The sequence below is a fragment of the Cynocephalus volans genome, chromosome 7 (genome assembly GCF_027409185.1).
Source record: "Cynocephalus volans isolate mCynVol1 chromosome 7, mCynVol1.pri, whole genome shotgun sequence".
NCBI lineage: Eukaryota > Metazoa > Chordata > Mammalia > Dermoptera > Cynocephalidae > Cynocephalus > Cynocephalus volans.
Genome location: NC_084466.1, coordinates 20,787,958 through 20,808,509, shown reverse-complemented (window position 1 = coordinate 20,808,509; position 20,552 = coordinate 20,787,958). Strand labels below are relative to the sequence as shown.

The following is a 20,552-nucleotide window of genomic DNA, read 5'->3' as shown; positions in this document are numbered from 1 at the left end:
TTCTAAGTGTTTTAGAAACAACGGTGGGTGCAGCACGTCCAGCTATCTGTTTCCTCCTCTGATCTGCTCAGGTCATTTGTAATGCTTGCAACCTCATTTTTTGTCAGTTGCTGAGGTGATGTCCATTTGAAGGTGTGGTTTAAACTGTGCAGTGTAACTGAAATCTGTACTAATTTCTGGGGCTGTACTTTAGTCCCTAAGAATGCTTCTGCATGATTATCTCTCCCAGACTGCAGACAGTTTTGATAAATGAACTAGCTTGACATGAAATTGCCAAAATATTTTCTTTTGTAATTAAACTGCTGCTCTGCTTTACTCACCTGTAGCAAAAGCATACAGAAAGGCAAACTTGTATAACAGTTAGTATTCATACCATTTGGTAATACTCTTCATGTTTGATATTGGTAAACAAATTCCAAGAACTGATCACAAAGGATAATTAGATTTAATTTAGGCATCTTAATGAGATTTGATTTTGATATGTAGTCATAATTAGTGCATTGAACACAAGTTAACCCTAATTAAATTGATTAACTTGGGCAATGTTTGCCTTGGTTGATATAATGAACATAGCCTAAGGATTTTTTTAAAATTTATCTTATTTTCCATATCTAAAAGTTTTTGTCTACAAGTTTACAGTCATATGTAATGACATAGTAATGTATTTTAGAGTTAAGTAATGAGAATAGTCTTCAAATTTTAGTAATCTTGTGTTTACAGCTGCAACATATTTAATCAAAAGGGAATCTGTATCCTCTCCCACCAAGAATTATCTATTAAATTTTTCAAAATAATTTTTGTTATTTATGTGACTAAATATTACCTTGTGATTGATTATATGTTCTGAACTTCTCCATTAACCAAATTGATCAAATAACTGTTGATCAATGAGCTGTTCAATTTATGCTTCTTAGCTTGGCTTATAGTACCTATTAGAATATATTAACATCATCTTAGAGGAAGAAGAGCTTACCCATTATTATGAAAAGCTAGAGAAAGTAGCTGCCTCTTGGTATAAGCTTCTTAGGGTGGTGGTGGTAAAAGAAGCCCGTCTACTCCTAAACCAGTGCAGGAAATGCCACCACAGAGAAAGTTGCCCATCCCTCCTTGTCTGTGTTTTATTTATTCCTTATTTGTTTATTTTTATCTCCATGAGACTTCTTGATTTAAAAAGATTAACACCTGCCCATAGTCGGTACTTAATTATTATTTGTCGATGGAATAAAGACAGAAGAGGGTGTTGATATGCTCATGATGACCAAAAGAAGCCATAGCATCATCATTGTAATAGCATTTATTTTTATCATTGTCATTTCTATTCTTGCATTGACTTAGAAACAACAGAATAAAATCTGTTCATCTACTAGACAGATGTCCAAAATTAATGTTCCTTTGTTTATAGCAAAAGTCAGAGAATGACACTTTTAATTAATTATTGTGAGTGTTGCCTTCAGCTTCATGACTGAACTACTTAGATATCACTGAACTTTAGCTGTATGAAAAGCAGAACAAGTGCCACTCATGGTTTCAAGTATTTGATGTTATATAGGTATTATGGTTGATTTTATGTGTGAAACTAACTGGGCCACAGGGTGCCCATATATTTGGTTAAACATTATATTTGGGTGTTTCTGTGAGGGTTTTCTGAATGAGATGAACATTTTTTAAAAATTTATGTTTTGAATTAAAACATAATTGCTTATACATATGTATGGGACTATTGGTCACTAATAGTCACAGAGTTGACTATTAGTATTTGTGTATAGTATGTGATGATCGAATCAATATTATTGGCATGTTCATCATTAAAAATTATAATTATTCTTTGTGTCCCTCACCCAATTACTCTCTAATCCCCCTTCCCCTGCCCCTTTCCCACCTCTAGTAACTATAGGTCTATTCTTTCCTTCTGAAAGTTCTATGTTTTATCATGGACTCTTTCTTTCTTTTTTTTTGGTTTTCTTTCTTTTATTTGTTCATTCTTTCCTTCCTTTCTTCCCCCCACTTATCAGTGAGGACATGCAGTATTTCTATTTCTGTGCCTGGCTTATTTCACTTAACATAATTTTCTCCAAGCTCATCCATGTTGCTGTGAATGTCAGAATTTCATTCTTTTGGGGGGCTGAGCAGAATTCCATTGTGTATATATACCACATTTTCCTTATGCAGTCATCCACTGATAGACATTTAGATTGGTTCCATATCTTGGCTATTGTAAATGCAGCTGCAGTCAACATAGGAGTGCATGTATCCCTTCCACATAGCGATTTCTATCTTTTTGGGTATATACCCAGAAGTGGGTTTGCTGGGTTGTATGGTTGTTCTATCTGTAGTTGTTTGAGAAACCTCCAAACTATTTTCCATAATGCTGTATTAATTTATAGTCCCACCAACAATGTAGGAGTTACCTTTTCTCTACATCCTTGCCTGCATTTGTTATTCTCAGTCTTTTTGATAATAGCCAGTCTAGCTGGGGTGAGATGATATCTCAATGTGGTTTTCATTTGAAGTTCTCTGATGATTAGAGATGTTAAGCATTTTTTTTTTCATGTGTCTGTTGGTCACGGTCTTCCTTTGACAAATGCCTATTTACCTCCTTTGCCCATTTTTAAATTTGATTATTTGTTTTTTTACTGTGAAGTTGTTTGAGTTTCTTTTATATTCTTGATATTAATCCCTTGTCAGATATATGATTAACAAATATTTTCTCCCATTTTGTATGTTGTCTTTCCAATCTTTTGATTGCTTCCTTTGCTATGCAGAAGCTTTTTAGTCTGACATAATCCTATTTGTTTATTTTTTCTTTTGTTGCTTGTGCTTTTGGAGTCTTATTCATAAAGTCTTTGCCCAGTCCTACATCCTGAAGTGTTTCCTATATGTTTTCTTTTAGGGGTTTTATGGTTTCAGGTCTTATACTTAAGCCTTTGATACATTTTGAGTTGATTTTGGTATATGGTGAGAGGCATGGGCCTAATTCCATTCTTCTACATATGGATATCCAGTTTTCCCAGCCTCATTTTGATACACCACATCAACAAAAGCAAGGAAAAAAATATGATTATCTCAATAGATGGAGAAAAAACATTTGACAAAATTCAGCATCCCTTTATGATGAAGACCCTCCATAAAATAAGTATAGAAGGAAAGTATCTCAACAAAATGAAAGCCAAATACAGCGAAACAGTTGCCAATATCATCCTGAAGAACAAGAAAAAGACAAGGTTGCCCACTCTTACCACTCCTATTCAACAAAGTATTGAATGTATTAGCTGGAGCAATCAGGCAAGAGAAAGAAAAGAGCACATCCATATTTGGAAAGACAAAGTCAAATTGTTACTGTTGACCAATGACATGATCCTCTCTATAGAAAAACCTATAACATCTACCAAGAAAACTCCTAGAACTTATAAACAAATTTAGTGAATTTGCAGGATACAAAATCAGTACACATAAGTCAGTAGTGTCAGTAATGTTTTTATACAGCAACACCAAACAAGCAGAAAAAAAATTAAGAAAAAAAAGTCCATTTTCAATAGCTACCAAAAGAATAAAATACCTAGGAATAAATTTAATCAAAGCATTAAGAGATCTCTATGATGAGAACTACTAAACATTGCTGAAAAAATTAAAGAGGACACCAAAAGATGGAAAAACATTCCATGCTCATGGGTTGGAAGAATTAATGTTGTGAAAATGTCCATACTAATCAAAGCAATCTACAGATTCAATGCAATCCCCATCAAAATACCAATGACATTCTTCACACAAATAGAAAAAAGATCCTAAAATTCATATGGAACAACAAAAAACTCTGAATAGCCAAAGCAATCCTGAGCAAAAAAATAATAATAACAAAACTGGAGGCAGTATACTACCTGACTTCAAACTATACTACAAAGCTACAGTAAGCAAAACAGTGTGGTACTGGCATAAAAACAGACGCATGAACCAATATTGCAGAATAGAGAACCCAGAAATCAACCCATGTGCTTACAGCCAACTGATCTTTGACAGAGGGACCAAGAACGTACATTGGGGAAAGGATAGCCTCTTCAGTAAATGATGCAGAGATGAACATTCGAGTCAGTAAACTAAGTAAAGTACATTGCCCTTCCCAATGTGGGTGGGCCTCATACAATCCATTGGAGGCCTGAACAGAATAAAGAGCTGAGTATGAAAGAATTCCTCCTCACTATCTCACAGTTTTTAATATGGCTCACAGATCTTTTCATGCCTTCAGACTCTGACTTGTACTGGAACTTACACTATCAGCTCTCCTAGTTTTTCCTTCTTTGACTTGGGTGTTTTGGTATCATCAGTCTTAATAACCTAGTCATTATGTGAGCTGAAATGTTTAAATATTAGATTGGAACTAATAATTTCTAAAAAGGACTAAATTAGTAAAGCAGATCATAGAAGTTCCTGGATATTTATGCTTGGTTTATATTTTGCTGGAAATTTTAATTGTGTTCACATACAAATGAATAACCTGTATTTTAAAATTTCTTAAAATTTTAGAAACTTATTTTTGTTTGCATCAAATTACTGAAGGTTTATATATTTTCCTCCTTTTCTCCTTCTCCTTCCTCTTCTCTTTCATTTCTTCCTCTTTTTTGCCTCCCTTTCTTCCATCCTTTTGCACGTCCATATGACTTTTAATATAATATGATGACATCAATTGAACACGATCCTATAGAATATGAGGCAATAATACTCAGGTGCTCAACCTTTTCCCTACAGAGAAATTATCAAAAATATATAAATACCCATTTAAATAATGGAAAACCAGCTTTTGGAAAAAGTTGTTTAGTGTAAATACCAAAATCAATGAGTATGTTTTCCTTAAAGAAGAAAAAAAAAATATTTTCACCTGGCTTAAATCATTAATCAACAAATCTTTTTCCTGAAAGTATTTTTTGTGTCAAATATATTAGAAGGTATTGCATGTTTTTAATGAATAAAACACAGCACCTGTTTTCTAAGTGTTCATGGTTCGGGGGTGAGGGAGCTAGAGAAAGAAAGAGAAAAATATGAGTGAAATGAGGAATGCTAAAATCGAGTGTGAGAGAATGTCAAAGCAGCATGGAAGCAATATATTTGACTCTGTCTGTGGAGGAAGTTTGGAGGAGGTGACACTTGAAGGCATTAGGAGAGAGCTAGATGAAAGAAAGGGGCAAGGGTGTATGAAAAGGAAGGTAATATAAGCAAAATTGTGTTTGTCTACTAGAGACAGAGGGAGGGAATCAACAAGGGTTTAGACTTTTATACACTCTAAGCAATGAAAAGATTAAGGTATCTTCCCATAGGCAAGTAAAAGCAATACTATACTAAAGTGAAGTATTTTAAGAGATCAGAAACTGTTTTTTAAAATTTTCTTTCCTTTGTCATTTTGATAATCTCTTTTTAGGGGGTAGAAAATAAAATATCCAAAGCTTTCCAAAAGAAACTATCCCCTCCCTAGTTCTTGTGATTTCTGGGGTGTACTCAATCCGTGCTTTGAATTGCCATTGAGTGACTTAGCACTAATAGCAGCAGGAAAGGAGATCCAAAGACGGAGGAGATCAGCTAAACAAACGTGTGTGAATCACCTGCTATGGGTCAGCAATGCAGTAAGTTCTGGGGATTCTATTATTCCTACTCCCGAGAAGCTCATAGCTGAGTGGGGAAGACTGAGAAATGAACAAAGATTCATTTAATGATGCAATTTAAAAAGTGCTCCATCAGAGGTACTGCCTCATGTGTGGACAGTTTCAAATGGGGAAGAGTTTCTGTCCTAAGTGACCAGTCTGTCCTGCATCTCGCCTGGGAGGCCCTGAAGTTTGACATTTTTCCAGTACTGGAGTTAACAATCTGATTTTTATATTTTTCTTCCTTTCAACCATGAAATGGAATATTAGAACTACTTTACAAAGAAGTGAAAGCACTTCTCATTAGTGATATAACATTTTATTCTGCAGATTTTATATGTAAATCTCTAAAGAATACTTCATTAGCTTTACAATCATATTACTATAGAAGTGTAAATATGATTTATGTACATGATACAGGGAAGAAAATCATAGCAGATGTCATTGCAGACTTTTCTATTCGTTTATTAAGAAAAACTAATATATTGTCTTACAGGCACTATTCAAGTTCCTTTAAAAAGATTAACTGATTTTATTCTAACGCTGATTCTATAGGTAGACACTATTACTATGGCTATTTTATAAAGAGGGAATCAGGGACACCGAAAAGTTAAATATTGCTCAAAGTCCAGGTGCTAGATGGCACAGCCAGAATTGGAAACAAGGCAGTGGCTGTGGAGTGCAGGTTGATTGTGGGTTCTGTACCACTACACCAATAGGTGCATTTCATATTACTAGTACTTCCATATTCCAGGCTCACACTTTCTTTTAATATCCAAATAAAATATGTCAAATCCTTGTACAATTAACTATAATAAACTCAGTATCCATTCCACAATTTTTAAGTGTTCCCAGAAGATTTATGTTTACATCACCACTCTAGCCCTAGATTCAAACTCCTGCCAACATTTCGATGTGTGCTTGCACTGCTCTTCCTCTGAATGAGGAATTATAGCAGTCATTCACTCTTAGCATTTTTCACCAAGAGCTATTTTTTGTTACATTAAAAAAAAAATGGTCAGGTAGGAAAAAAAAAAAAAGAAAGAAAAAGAAACTATCCAGCACATGGGAGATGAAAACGGTATAAAAGATAAGGTTATCTCTTTAAATAAGTTAAACATAGTTAAATTTACAGTGAGTGCACAATTTAACAGAGAAACCCTAATATATTTTTTTGACAGATTAAATTCACAATAGTCAATGATTCTGAGTTACAATGATTCTGACTTAAGATATATGACATTATATGTGTACTGATATGTACTAAGAGTTTAGAGTGTTTAGATTGAAAAAAAAAACCACCGTAATTTAACATTACATTTTGTGCTCAGTAAACAATTATTACTTACCTCTTATGTTTCAGTTCTGGTGCTTAGAAGGAGAAGTACGTTATGAATCTAGTACGGTCTTTGACCTCACAGAGTGTAGGTATAGTGGGGCATATAGAACCATTAGGAAATAATTATAAAATACTGCAATATTTGTCATGTATGAAGTGATATGTACCTAGTGGTATAAAATGGTAGAATATACAACTAACATCCTGATTGGATCAGGGAAACTTGTTCATACGATGGCATTTGCTCTTAGGGATGAGTATGAGTGTTCTCGATAGAAAAGGATAGGAGAAGAAAGAGAATGTGTGAGGGGCCTGGAAGTTTAAAATGCATCATGTTTCTGTGTTTGGAGCATCAACTGCAGGTGGGATGACAGCAGGAGACGGGGGTGAGGAAGGCTAGAGGGGAGAGAGGGAAGGGGGGACAGTTTGAGAGTGGAGCAACAGGTCAGGCCCCATGCCTAAGAAAGCACACTGTGTATCTCACTCCAGGATGTTTAGACTTTTAGAAATGCCAGGGCCAGGTTTTCAAATGCTTGATAAAAATGCGGATTGATGGACCTCTCTCCAGACCTACTGAATCTGAATGACTGGATGTGAATCAGAAGCCCGAAGTAACTCATGAATGTTAGGATTTAAGAAACTTTGCTGTAAGCAATGGGAGCCTTTGGCTATTTTAATGTTGCAAAAACTCTAGGTCATCTATGACACTACAGACCGATGTATTGTAATGTATATTGTAAATGTATTTAGAAACATAATGAAAAAAGTTAGTTTATTTATTTATTTATTTATTTATTTATTTTTTTTACAGCTTAAAGGCTGTGTGGCACGCTGGGTAGCAATTTAGAGTAGTTTACATGAAATTCTATAAAGTATTTACTAAACTACTATTGGTAAAACTTCACCAAGTGTTTTTGTTGTTGTTATTGTTTTTCTTTTTTACCCTTCTTCATGCATAACAAATCATGTCTGAAAAACTTAATCATTCTGGAACATTAAAAGAGCCTTCCTGCTTTGAGAACAACTAAAGATTTTCTTAACTGTACTGAGGTTTTTGAGAACACAGCCATAAATTATATGTGGAGGAAAGCGTGACTTTAAACTACCAAGCTAGCTTTAAACTTCATCTCGAGAATGATTTTGATAAGAAGCTGTTATTGGCTACAGTGGTGGGCGAGCTGGCCCTTACCTTTATGAGCTTTAGGTGGGGCAGGTACAAGGACCACTATTCTATTAAGGCTGTTAATGGGACTGGGAGCACTATTTGTATGCTTGTCTAAAACACTTCACTGTGCATGGGCAGGAAAGACCCTGCAAGTTCATGTGGTGCGGAAGTGGAATCTGCATTAAAATTGAAAACTGAAAAACAAAATGAAGTGCAGTAATAACAAGAGTGGACTACAACATGACGAAGTGGGAAAAGCTGTTGAAATAAATACTGCTAATGTTTCATTGTAAAAAAGATGTAAGAATCGTCATGGATAATTCTTTCAAAATGAAAGAAAGTAGAAATCAGAAGTAGGAGTGAGTGCAACAGAGGGAAACTGTAACTCAGTCCTTCTTTCAAAGCCCAGCATTGATTAGTACCTTCCTAAATGATGCTTTCTACTTTTTAATAATTTTCAGATGTATGACTATACCTCCACACAGAAGCTAATATCATCTTCTAAGAAAAATTTTAAAAATGAAAAGAAGTAGATTTTAACTCTCATTTTATGGAATTTGGTGCATTAGCTACAAGGCCACTATGTTTTGACTATATTAAATGTGCAGTAGGGTACTGAGAAGGGCTTTAAAATGGAAGGCTTTGTTTGAATTTGTTTGTTTTTAATAGCAGAGAGCCTCAAGTCCCTGAACTTGTTATGGGGGCGTTTGGGAGATGAATTGGTTCATCTATCACGTTCTTTTCCATGCCTAATACACTGATCTTGCAAACACTTTGACCTTGCTCTGCAAAATTGTACTCATAGCGATAAGGATTTCTATTCCTGTTTTAAGAACTCTTGAATAAGGGCAGCAAATATTTTTTCTGGAATTGATAGATGTTCATAAAGAAAATCCATATTATTTCTGAAGTCATATCTCTGAAATCACAATAATCTAATATTTAGATTCCTAAAAGTAATAACAGAAGCACTTTTATCTTTAAATTGACATTTCCAGCAAATTTAGAAAGGGCTGGTAGCATCCATAGCTCAATCATATAAAATTGGTATACCCTAATTTTTCTGTTTTTGACTATGTTACTGTTGGTATATTTTCTCATAAAAGCAGGAATGGATGTTGTAGTAAAACAGACTCTTCCTGGTCTGATTGATTTTGTGTTTTATAACCCATTTCAGTTATCAGAAAGTATTGCAATTTTTTCTACTGCTATTTGGAAAAAATGTAATGGCCTAAAAGATTGCTTACCTTCTGAGGAAGTCTCTCTCTTGTCAAGGTACAAACCGTATATTTATTAAACTGTCCACAACTCTGGGGTGAATAGTTTCAATTCATTTATTTCTCCATTTGCTGGCCTGTAACTGTAGGAATCGCTCAAACATGACACTTGGCAATATGATCTAGCAGATCTGTAGGACCATGATCAGGATGTGTGATATCAGGGGATTCCAGCATGGAATTTAAATCATTTTTTTAGTTCCTTTACATTCAAGCATATGCTGGTTAGAAATGATCAGTTATACTTCTAAATGAATTTGTATAATGACTTAGAGAATAATATTGTGTTGTCTAATGAAATTCCTTAGCCATTCCTATAAAGCTAATAAAAACAAACAGATGCATTTTTAACACCATCCTGTAGACAAATATCCCAAGAACCATGAGATGAGGAAGATGTAAGATGCTGTGATACACACCAATATATTGATATTTGGAAAAAAAAAAAATCACTAAAATTTTCTAGCACCAAGAAGAGGCTGTAAATTAATGACAATTCTTAGAACAATAAATGTGATCAAAGACTTGCAGTGTTTTGACATAATGAAAATGTAGATATAATTAAATATGTTGGCCAAGAAAAAAGAAAATTTAACGATTGTTATTTAGTGAGAGTTCAGTAAGAGTTTTATTTAGCTGGAGACGACTTGTTTTTGTACTTTTAGGGACTGCACAGGGCTGACTTTAAAAGAAAAGATTGGGGTTAGTTATCCTTATGTAGTTAGAGGGGCTGTAAGTCAAATTAATCCATTTCGATTTAGAATGCCATAGAATTGCTTTTCTAGCACCTGGGTATCCTTTTAGACATGTTTTGGAGACCCTATGATGTAAATAAAATTCTGTTAGTTTACTCAGGTCTATGAGGTTTGTACTTGGTCCTGGAGAGACATTGTATTTAAATAAATAGGAGAAAAGAAGAATGAAACATTTGGAATAGAATGCTCAAAAATGAAGTGAGGAAAATGGGCTGAGGCACAAGTGGGAGCTCTTTTAGTAATCCAGGTTGGATGAGGTAGATTTGAGGGCAATATCTAGCAATGAGAAAGATTAAAAGAAATTTAAAAAAAGAATAGCTATTGATGACCATCTAGATATGGCAAATAATAGTTCCAAGACCTTCAGTCTAGATGCTTACCAAATTTGTAGTAATTTGTTACCAAATTTGTGGTAATTTGTTACAGCAGCAGCAGGAAACTAACACGAGTAACCTCCACGTTTGGGTGATCCACATCGTTGCTGCTGTTCTCCTCTAGAAACTCACCTTTGACATGGGTGTAGGAAGCCTCACTACCTGCCAGCCTTGCATGCTATCATTTACCTTCTAGTTGTGTTTCCTTATCAATTCAACGTTTTGTTACCTGACTCACTCTCTCTTTCCACTTCTCTTGCCATCATTCCTGTCGACTTCAACATCCGCTGATCTATCCAGTGTTCTGGTCTCCTTGTGAGCCCTAGATCACACCGTTTTGATTATTCGAGGAATTTCTTCCTGCAGTTCCCATGCCCCTGATCAGTCATCAATTTATATCTGTCCATATGTGAACATCCAGTCAGATCTCCCTCCTCATAAGAGCAAAAACTTTTGACCCTGTCATCTAGTCTAGTGCCTGCCTTGGTTCTCTGCTTCCATAATAGCAGACATTTGGAAGAAGGTGTCTACACATTGCCTGAACTCCTGTTCTCTTGTGTGCATATATTCTGCTGAAGCAGCTGTTATCAGGGTCGTTAAGAGCCTCTCTCTTGTCAGTTCCCATGGTCAATTGTTATTCCTCATCTCAGTTGACCTCTTAATAGCATTTGAAATGAAGGATTACTTTCTTCTCTTTGAATCATGTTCCTCCTTTGATTTCTAGGGCACTCCAGTTTTTAATTTTGTTTTTACTTCACTGGATTTTCATTCTCAATTTTCTTTCTGGTTACTTTTCTTTTTCTGAACCTCTCCACTCTTACCTATCTTCTTTCCTTAGGTTATCTTACTCAGTACCATGACTTTACTGTCCATATCAACCACTCTCAGATTTATATCAAAAGCCTCAACTTTTCCCTTGAGGCCCCAATTATTTTATCTAACTGTATACTGGTAAACTTTATTTGGATTTCTAATTGGCATTTCAGTCCTAACATGTTTAAAACAGAACTTTTAGTCTCCAGCCCCCACCACACACCCACAGCACCTCCAAAGTCTTGCCTGTCTCCTTTAATGGCACCACAGGGCATCCAGCTGCTGAGGCTCAGGCTGCAGAGTTACCCTTCATTTGTTCGTTTCCCCTCCAGTGCCATCCAAACAACAGCACGCCCTTTTTGCCATCATTCTATATGCATGGCAAATGTGATCACTTGCTGCAACTTACTCCACCACCACTGCAGTCCAGTCCACCAGTGTTGTTATAGCCTTTTAACTGGGCTGCCTGCTTTCCCTCCTGCCCCTGCCCTTGCCCCAACAGTCTACTCTTTGTTCAGCAGCCACTGTGATCCTTTAAAATAAAATGAAATCATGTTTCTCCCATGTTGAAAAATTTCCAACGGCTTTCTGTTCTGCATGTAAAGTCCAAACCCTTTACAATGGTCTGTGAGGCCATCTGTGATCTGCCCCCTGCCTACTTCTCTGACCTTTCTCTCCTCCTCTCTCTCACTGGATACCATTCACACTGACTTTTCTCTGTTTTTTCCAAATCAACAAGCTTCTTCACACCTCATAGCCTTGCACTCCATCTCTTCGAAACCCACTCACCACTTATCTCCTCGTAGCTGGCTCTTTTTGGTCATTGAGGTCTCCACTCAAATGTTGCCTCTGAGGAGAGGGTTTTCCTGTTCATCTTATCTAAAATAATGAATCTTTAGAAAATCATTTTGCCCAAACTAGCTTGCCAAAATAAATTTTTAAATTTTCCAAATGACCAAATATTATATATAGTTCGGATAAATTTGGTAAATTCAGAAAGTTTCCTGTTGGGAATAAATTAATCAAGGAACTTACTTTTGCTTGTCTTTTAGTGAATTAATTATGGACAAATTGACCCAGAGCTGTGTAAAGCAGTGCCCCATCACTTTCTGTCCTTTCCCTCTTTTATTTTTGCTATAAAACTTACTTAACACAATAATAAATCACATTTATTTTTTTGTTTGCTTTTATACTTTCTCTCCTACCCTACAGATTCTAAGTTTTATGAGGACAGGAACATATGGTTTGTTCACCTTTAGCTTCAAAGTCCAGCACAGTTGCTTAAAAATATTGGTTGAATGGATGAATGAAGGAATGAATATCAAAAGAAACTAGATTTGAATATATCGAAGACGGAATGGGCAATGTGGCAATGGGAATCAAAAATATAAAACATCTCATTTTCTTGAGATGTCAATAAGGAAATTAGGGCAGGAATTATGAAGTGGTAGAATGAAAGTTTTTGTTTAAGTGAAAAAGACCCATGTCCTAGAGTATGAAATTAACAACAAAACAAAACAAAACAAAAACAAAAAAGGAGACCCACCTTTTCTGTATAAAAATAAATTACATAAATTAGTGAGTAATAAGAAACTGTTCTGCAGACCTGTTTTGTTTTTATTTATTGTGTTTTTGAGATTATTTTAAAGACTTTTAGAATATTTGATTTAAAATCTTTGCCCCACGGTAATTCATAAGACAATCTACAGTTAGTTGTTTGGTACTGATTTTATCTGCTACATAAATGCTTAATTGAGTTTAAATTTTTGCTAAAATTGTATATTGATTTTTCAGAACATAAGTGATTATAAAATAATATTAGGAATAGATGTGAAGCACCATGATAACCAAATTAATGGGGAGAGAAATGAGAGAGAAGAAAAGTTGAGAAAGCATTTTACTATGCAGTGCTTGTCCTAGGAGACTAGATTAATTACCAATATGCTAATTTTTGGTGATACAGATTAATATCCCAGTCACTATTTATTTGTACAGATGACTAACTTCTGAAGAATTATATTATAAATCATACTGCATAACATTTAAAATGTCATTAAATTAATATTCCAGAAAACTTTTATTGCACATTTTACTTTTTGAAAAAATTGAAGAAATTCAGTATAAACACTTCTGGACTGGAAAATAGGTAATTTATTTTTTATTTAAATATGCATATCTTTGGAGTGGCCATAAGAGTCTTCTGATAATTAAAGAAATTATTAAATGTGCTGTTGTTAAAATTATTGGAAGGTATATTTCATTTAGAAAGTAGGAGATGGAATTAAAATTCATTGTTAAGATGTGTGCGGTAAAAAATTGGTTGAGAAATTACTCTTAAAATGATCTACTTAGGGCTGGCCCAGTTGCTCACTTGGGAGTGTGCGGTGCTGGTAGTGCTGAGGCCGAGGGTTTGAATCCTATACAGGGATGGCCGGTGTGCTCACTGCCTGAGCGTGGTGCGGACCACACCGTGCCGAGGGTTGTGATCCCCTTACTGGTCCAAAAAAAAAAAAAGAAAGAAAGAAAAAGAAAAAATGATCTACCTATTTATTCATCTATCTATAACTTAATGCAGAGTACACAGTTTCAAGCACAAAGTAGCTCTAAAGTAGCACAGTAGTAATGAATTATCTATTGCAGTAACATCACCTAAGACTTGAGAATTGTAATACACAAAAATGTAAATTCACTCCGAAAATTTCTCTTTAACTCATATATACATTGTAAAATCATCTGATTATCCGTGGTTGATATGATTTACTCTTTTTCATCTATTTCATTGCTGTATTTTAGGATATCTGTAGCTTTAAATTGTAATTGACACTTAAACTTTATATCTTAAAATGGTCATGTATCACAAATAATAAAAACTATGAAAAGGGTCATAAAATGTTCATGTCCTGCTGGAGAGGTTATTGTAACAGTTACTTCATGATCATTACCTTTTGAAATCAACTTTATCTTTACACCAATAAAAGCCCTGTAAATATCAAGTTCCTCCCACTGCAAAAAGCTACCTGCATATGAATCTTCGCTGAGTTTGTAGTTTGTCAAATTTAATTTTAAGTCATTATCACCTGATTTTTATCTTCACCAGTTTTATTTAAATTTAAACCTTAAGTGTCAGCAATCATTTGTATGTATAATAGAATGTGTCTAAAGAGAATGTGGGCTGGAGAAAGTTGAAGTAAAGTTTCTAGTACTAGCTGTTTTGTCATTAAATTATCATAGAAGGTTAATGTTGAATTTTGAATTAGATGCAGATAAACTTCATGCATTCCAACTTTTCTTTTTAGTGAGATAACACATAAATGATTATATGTATAGATAAGTCTCCCATCAGGCTGGGAGGAATTGTGTTTTTTATTCAAACAGTAATTAGCAGACTTTTATTTAATATATTTCTCAAGCATTAAAAGTAAAGCTTACTATTGTTCTGTCTTTAAAGACATGACCTGATGTCACTGGAAAGGAGAACTTATTGCAATTCTCAATGAAAAATACAAAAAGAGAAAAAAAATTTTCTAGTTTGTTTCTTAAGTTTCTTAAGCAATACTGGCAAATATTTATTTATTTTCAAGGTGTGTTGAAATTTTCAGCACTTGAATAGAAAGGTAGTACTTGTATAGCGTGCATGATGGGTATTTCTTATGTATTAAAGCTTTGTAATGAACAATGGAATACTATTCAGCCATAAAAAAAGAATGAAATCTTGTTATTTGCAGCAACATGGGTGAGTCTGGAGGACGTTATGTTAAGTGAAATAGGCCAGGCACAGAAAGATAAATATTACATGTTCTCACTCACTTGTGGAAGATAAATAAGTTGATTTCATGGAAGTACAGAGTAAAACAGTGATTACTAGAGGCAGGCAAGAGTAGGGGGATGGTGGGATAGAGAGAGGCTGGTGAACAGGTACAAAGTTACAACTATACAGGAGGAATAAGATCTAGGGTCCTATGGCACTGTAGGGTGACTATACTTAACAAGATTTTATTCTATATTTTCACATAGCTAGAAGAAAGGATATTGAATGTTCCCACCAAAAATAATAATTGTTTGAGGTGATAGATATACTAATTACCCTGATTTGATCATCACAGGTTATATACAGGTATTAAAATTTCATACTGTACCCCATAAATATGTATAATTTTTATTTCTCAACTAAAAATAATTTTTAAAAAACTTCATAATGAAAGGAACTGCATAGTTTCTCTTTAATAAGTAAGTAGGTATGATGAATTATTCAGCACCTAACCTGCCTTGGATTTATAAATGCTGACTTTATATGTGGATTGTTCTTTTGCAAAGTAGCAAATATTTTATTTGACAATTATTTTGAAAGTTTAAGTTCTTGCTAATATCATCATGTTAATTCCATAAAATGAAAACACTCAACTACATGGTAAACATGATATGAGAACAGGTGACAGTTTTACAAATTCAGATTAATGAAAATAACTAGTTTTAGTAAATTCATCTTCTGATTTTACCAACTTTTCATAAAAATTAAATCATACAATGCATTGGCTTCTAGATATTTCATTTTTGATATTTTTTTTTTAACCATTATACGATGTAAACATTTTGTGGTCCTTTACCAATTTTTCCCTAATACTCCCTCCTCCTCTCCCTTTCCTACCTATATGTTCAGATATTAAAATCTTATGAAGTGATTATGACAAAAAATTCACAAAAATATGTTTATTCCTAAGCATCAAAGAATTTAATCAAATGAATATAGAACAATAGTTTTCAGTTTTCTTCATCGATTGGGTTTAAGAAATGTTTATAATCACAAATTGACACATACAAAAATACATACCTGACATGTGCTTAGGTAATTCAACTAATTGGAGTGTTTTAATATCAGATTTAATACAGATTGAAAAAAATTCTTATATTGTGATGAGTTAATAGCATAGTGAAAAACTAACACAGTGAGTCAATTTTTAAAATCCATTTTGTGTTTAGATATTCAGAAAATAATCAGAATATTTATATTTGAGAACATATAATCTCTCCATCAAAGAGTAGTAAAATCAATACAGAGTTAGGAAGGAAGAAAAGACCACAATAATGCAGTGAACTTTCAGAAGGAGAAAACAAACCTAAGGATATTTTAATATTTTTATACTTTTGTACTTTTACCATTTTATCATAAAACTTGATATCCACATGCAAAAAAAAAAAAAAAAAAAGTTTCACCATAGATAGAAATCAACTCGAAAGGGATTAAATACTTACATATAAGATCTGAAGCCATAAAACTTTTGAGAAGAAAACAGAAAAAAATTCCATGACATTGGTTTTGGAAATTATTTTTTTGAATATGACACCAAAAGCATAGGTAACAATTGCAAAAGTAAACAAGTGGAACTACATCAAACTGAAGTTTCTGCACACCAAAGGAAACAATCAACAACATGAAAAGGAAACCCATAAAATAGAAGAAAAAATTTATCCAATAAGAGGTTAATATCCAAAATATGTAAGAAAGTCTTCCAAGTCAGTAGCAAAAAGAAAAACAATAGCCTATTAAAGTCATATTTATACTAAAAAAAAATCAATACAAAGTTACAAAAATCAAAATTTTAATACATGTAATGTTAAGGAAAATTTTTCAAATTTCATTGTCATATGATTTCTAATGTTTTAATTAGTTTTTTGGTTATATTGTTTTAAAAAAAGAATAAAACTAAATCAGAGGAAAAGTAGTCTGAAATAAAATAAAATGAAAACTGTAGACTTCATTCAGAAATTTATTTTTATTTACAACTTCAAACAGTAGTCAAAATTAGTTTGTTGCCAGTAGTACAGAGCAGCCTTAAAAAAGAAATAATGATATTTGGAGTATGAATGGGTACTCCTAACTATTAAATATACTACCTTTACTATTGCTTTCACAAAATAAAATAATTCGTAAAACATAGCTACTGAAAGAAAAGTTCCATATATTCTTAAATCAATATATTCCTAAATTAGTGGGATTGGAATTTATAACGAAACATTGTATTTGACTTTTTAAAAAATGGCATGTTTCAGCATCATTTAGAATTGGCAGAAATCAGATGGAGTATTTGTATTGCCTGGGTCAGGAATGCTTTACTTTTATTCCACTGAAAATATTGCAGGTGTCAGTCACGCACTGTAGCACGCACAGTCATACATCTGTAGCACGCACCTTAGAAACCCTGGTGGAAAGCTTGTAACAATGTCTGTGACAAAGTAGTATCTTTGAATCTATCCTTATTTTATCTTAAAAAATGAAAAATTTGCAGTTATTACTATTTAATAATTATTGGTAAATAAAATAATTTGTGAACTACCTCACAAGTTATAGCCACACACAAGCTAGAAAAATGTAAGCGTAGCAGTTTTATTTTTAGTTCAAGCCACAGAGGTTGAATTTAGTTTTCATGCTCACTCTTGTGAATCCGTGAAAGCAGTGCAGTTGCTGAGATTGCGGCAGTGGGGTCAGACTGTTCTGGTGGAATGCTCGGTGAACTACTCTGTAAAAGTAGAGAGAACATTTTAAACATACAATTGCAATGTTTCAAAAACTGGCCAGGTCTAAAGAATCACCTGGGCTGCTTGTTAAATATAGATTTCTGAACCAAGACAGTACTTAGAATTTTCAGAGCAGAGGCCTGGCAATCTGCATTTTCCTCATGAAACCAAGGTGATCAAGCTGTTGATGTTAGTGTTGTCACTCTCGGCAGACCTGCTAATCTCAGTTGAAGCCTTCAGTTACCATCCTATTTGTATTTTTTCTAGTTCTTATTGAGTACCTAACATATAGCTTATACCCTAGTGGGCACTAGAGATGCATAGATAACACATGAGTCTTACCTAGTTGACAATCTAGTTTATAGTACTCTTGTGTTGCAACAAATTTGCAATATCTTTTAAAAGCCATTGCCTTTGATTGCAGGGTAGATGCACCTTGGCATACTACACTAAATCCTGGAACACAATATGAATCAGTCTCAGGGCAAAATTGGAGCACATGATGTTGTATTGTTATTCCTTTGCACTCTTCATCAAAGCATTTTTTTTTTCGTTTTTTTGTTTTTTTGTTTTGGTGAGGACACTATGCTGTATGCATGACACAGGGTTGCCTATTTAATATTTCTCCCTACACCTCTGCTTTTTGTTATGCCATTTTATTTTTTTCTACTGTTCTTCCATCTCTTTTTATAGTATACACAAATAGTGGTTTGAATACTGAATTATTATGTGGTCTTTTACAAACTAATTAAAAATAACTATGAAATTGGGACTATGGGATATTATTTTATTGAATTTATTTTATAATTAATTATTTATTGATACAGTCCAGTATCATTATTTAGTCTAATTGTAAAATGTAATTACTAGTGTATCCAAGGTGGTTTACTGCTGCTTAATGCCATCATTTTGAAATAGCATTTTGACATAATGATTACTCCATCTCCCATATTTGGATTTTCTTCCTTAATTTGTGGATAAATTATTCTTCTTTCTGTAGAGAAATTATTTGGGAACATGTTATTTATGTAAGAAATAAAATATCCCATGGTCAAGTCTGAAGATAAGATGATAAGAGCAACAGAATATAATTGATGAGGTGGTTGCAACTATTTATTTTCATCAAATGATAGCACTAATTATTTTTCCATTGATTACAAGATATGATAATTTATGGATAGTTTGATAATGAAATGTTTTATTTTATTTTTAGTTTGAACATGCTGGGGATTGTCAGGTTTTCCTTTTGGAATTTGGCTTCTCTTTGAAGCAACTAGTGTGTAATTTACTAGTGTTCAGTCTTTAAAAAACAAGATGAAAAAACTATGAATGGTAAATCGAGTATTTAACGTTATCATCTTTTGTAAATAATGAACTCAGGACATGAAATAAATTTCTCAGTGACACTTTTTCCTATCATTAGTGAGTTATGAATGACTATAGTATAAAATAAGAAACTATGATACATGTAACTTAATTTTGATTTGTGTACTTTTTAATGGACTTTGATTCTAAGAAATATGTTTATATAAAATCTGTGTGTTGTGTGTAATAGCCATTATTGTCCGGCCACTATCCTTGTAAAGCTAAATTTGGTTTAGCGGGCTGAGCGTTATGACTTAGATCCTTAGGTTAGTTTTGGTGCATTAATCTCATTTACTTTTTGGAGCAGATGAATGAACACTTTTAACATGATTACTAAACCTTTTCATCCTTTTTCTCTTCTTGTGTTATAGAAACCCTTGAAACTCTCATCAGACAAGCAGAAAATTACACCAGTATACTTTTTTGCAACACCTACAGGAACATGGCCTTGGAGGCTGCTGCTTCAGTTCAGGAGTTCTTCACTGATGTAGGGCTTTATTTATTTGGTGCAGATGTTAATCATGAAGAAATTGTAAACAGATTTTTTGACAGTCTTTTTCCTCTGGTCTACAACCACCTTATTAACCCTGGTGTGACTGACAGTTCCCTGGAATACTCAGAATGCATCCAGGTGGCCCGCCGGGACATTAGTCCATTTGGTAATATTCCCAAAAGAGTAATGGGGCAGATGGGGCAGGCACTGCTGCCCAGCCGCACGTTTCTGCAGGCACTCAATCTGGGCATTGAGGTCATCAACACCACAGACCACCTGCATTTCTCCAAAGAGTGCAGCAGAGCCCTCCTGAGGATGCAGTACTGCCCTCACTGCCAGGGCCTGACTCTCAGCAAGCCTTGCATGGGCTACTGCCTCAACGTTGTAGGAGGCTGTCTGGCGCACATGGCAGAGATTAATCCACACTGGCATGCCTATATCCGGTCACTGGAAGAACTGTCTGATGCAATGCAGGGAACGTATGACATTGAACACGTGCTCTTGAACTTCCACTTGCTTGTTAATGATGCTGTGATGCAGGCTCACCTTAATGGACAAAAATTATCAGAACAGGTAAGTAGCCACTTCATGTTTCCTATCTGATTTTTTAGAATTGAAATATTAACCACTACATATATATATATATATATAATAAAGATATACATATACATATAGACATCGACATAGACATAGATGTAGATTTAGATGTAGACATAGACATAAACAGAGAAATATCCATGAAGTTAAAGCTGGATAACTTGGTTTTCAAAAGTGAGACTTCAGAGACTCTCCAGAATTTGTCACAGTGATGGTATGGTGTTGCTTTGCCTC

The 20,552-nt window shown here is 34.1% G+C and overlaps 1 protein-coding gene across 1 annotated transcript in view; it reads left to right on the top strand.

Annotated features, from left to right (window-relative positions):
- The window catches only part of GPC5 (glypican 5), a 729,429-nt gene that overhangs the window by 251,018 nt on the left and 457,859 nt on the right, over positions 1–20,552 (top strand). Inside the window, exon 3 of the mRNA XM_063101519.1 lies at positions 19,600–20,294. Within this exon, the coding sequence (XP_062957589.1) occupies positions 19,600–20,294 (695 nt within the window). The remainder of the gene's footprint in view (positions 1–19,599; positions 20,295–20,552) is intronic.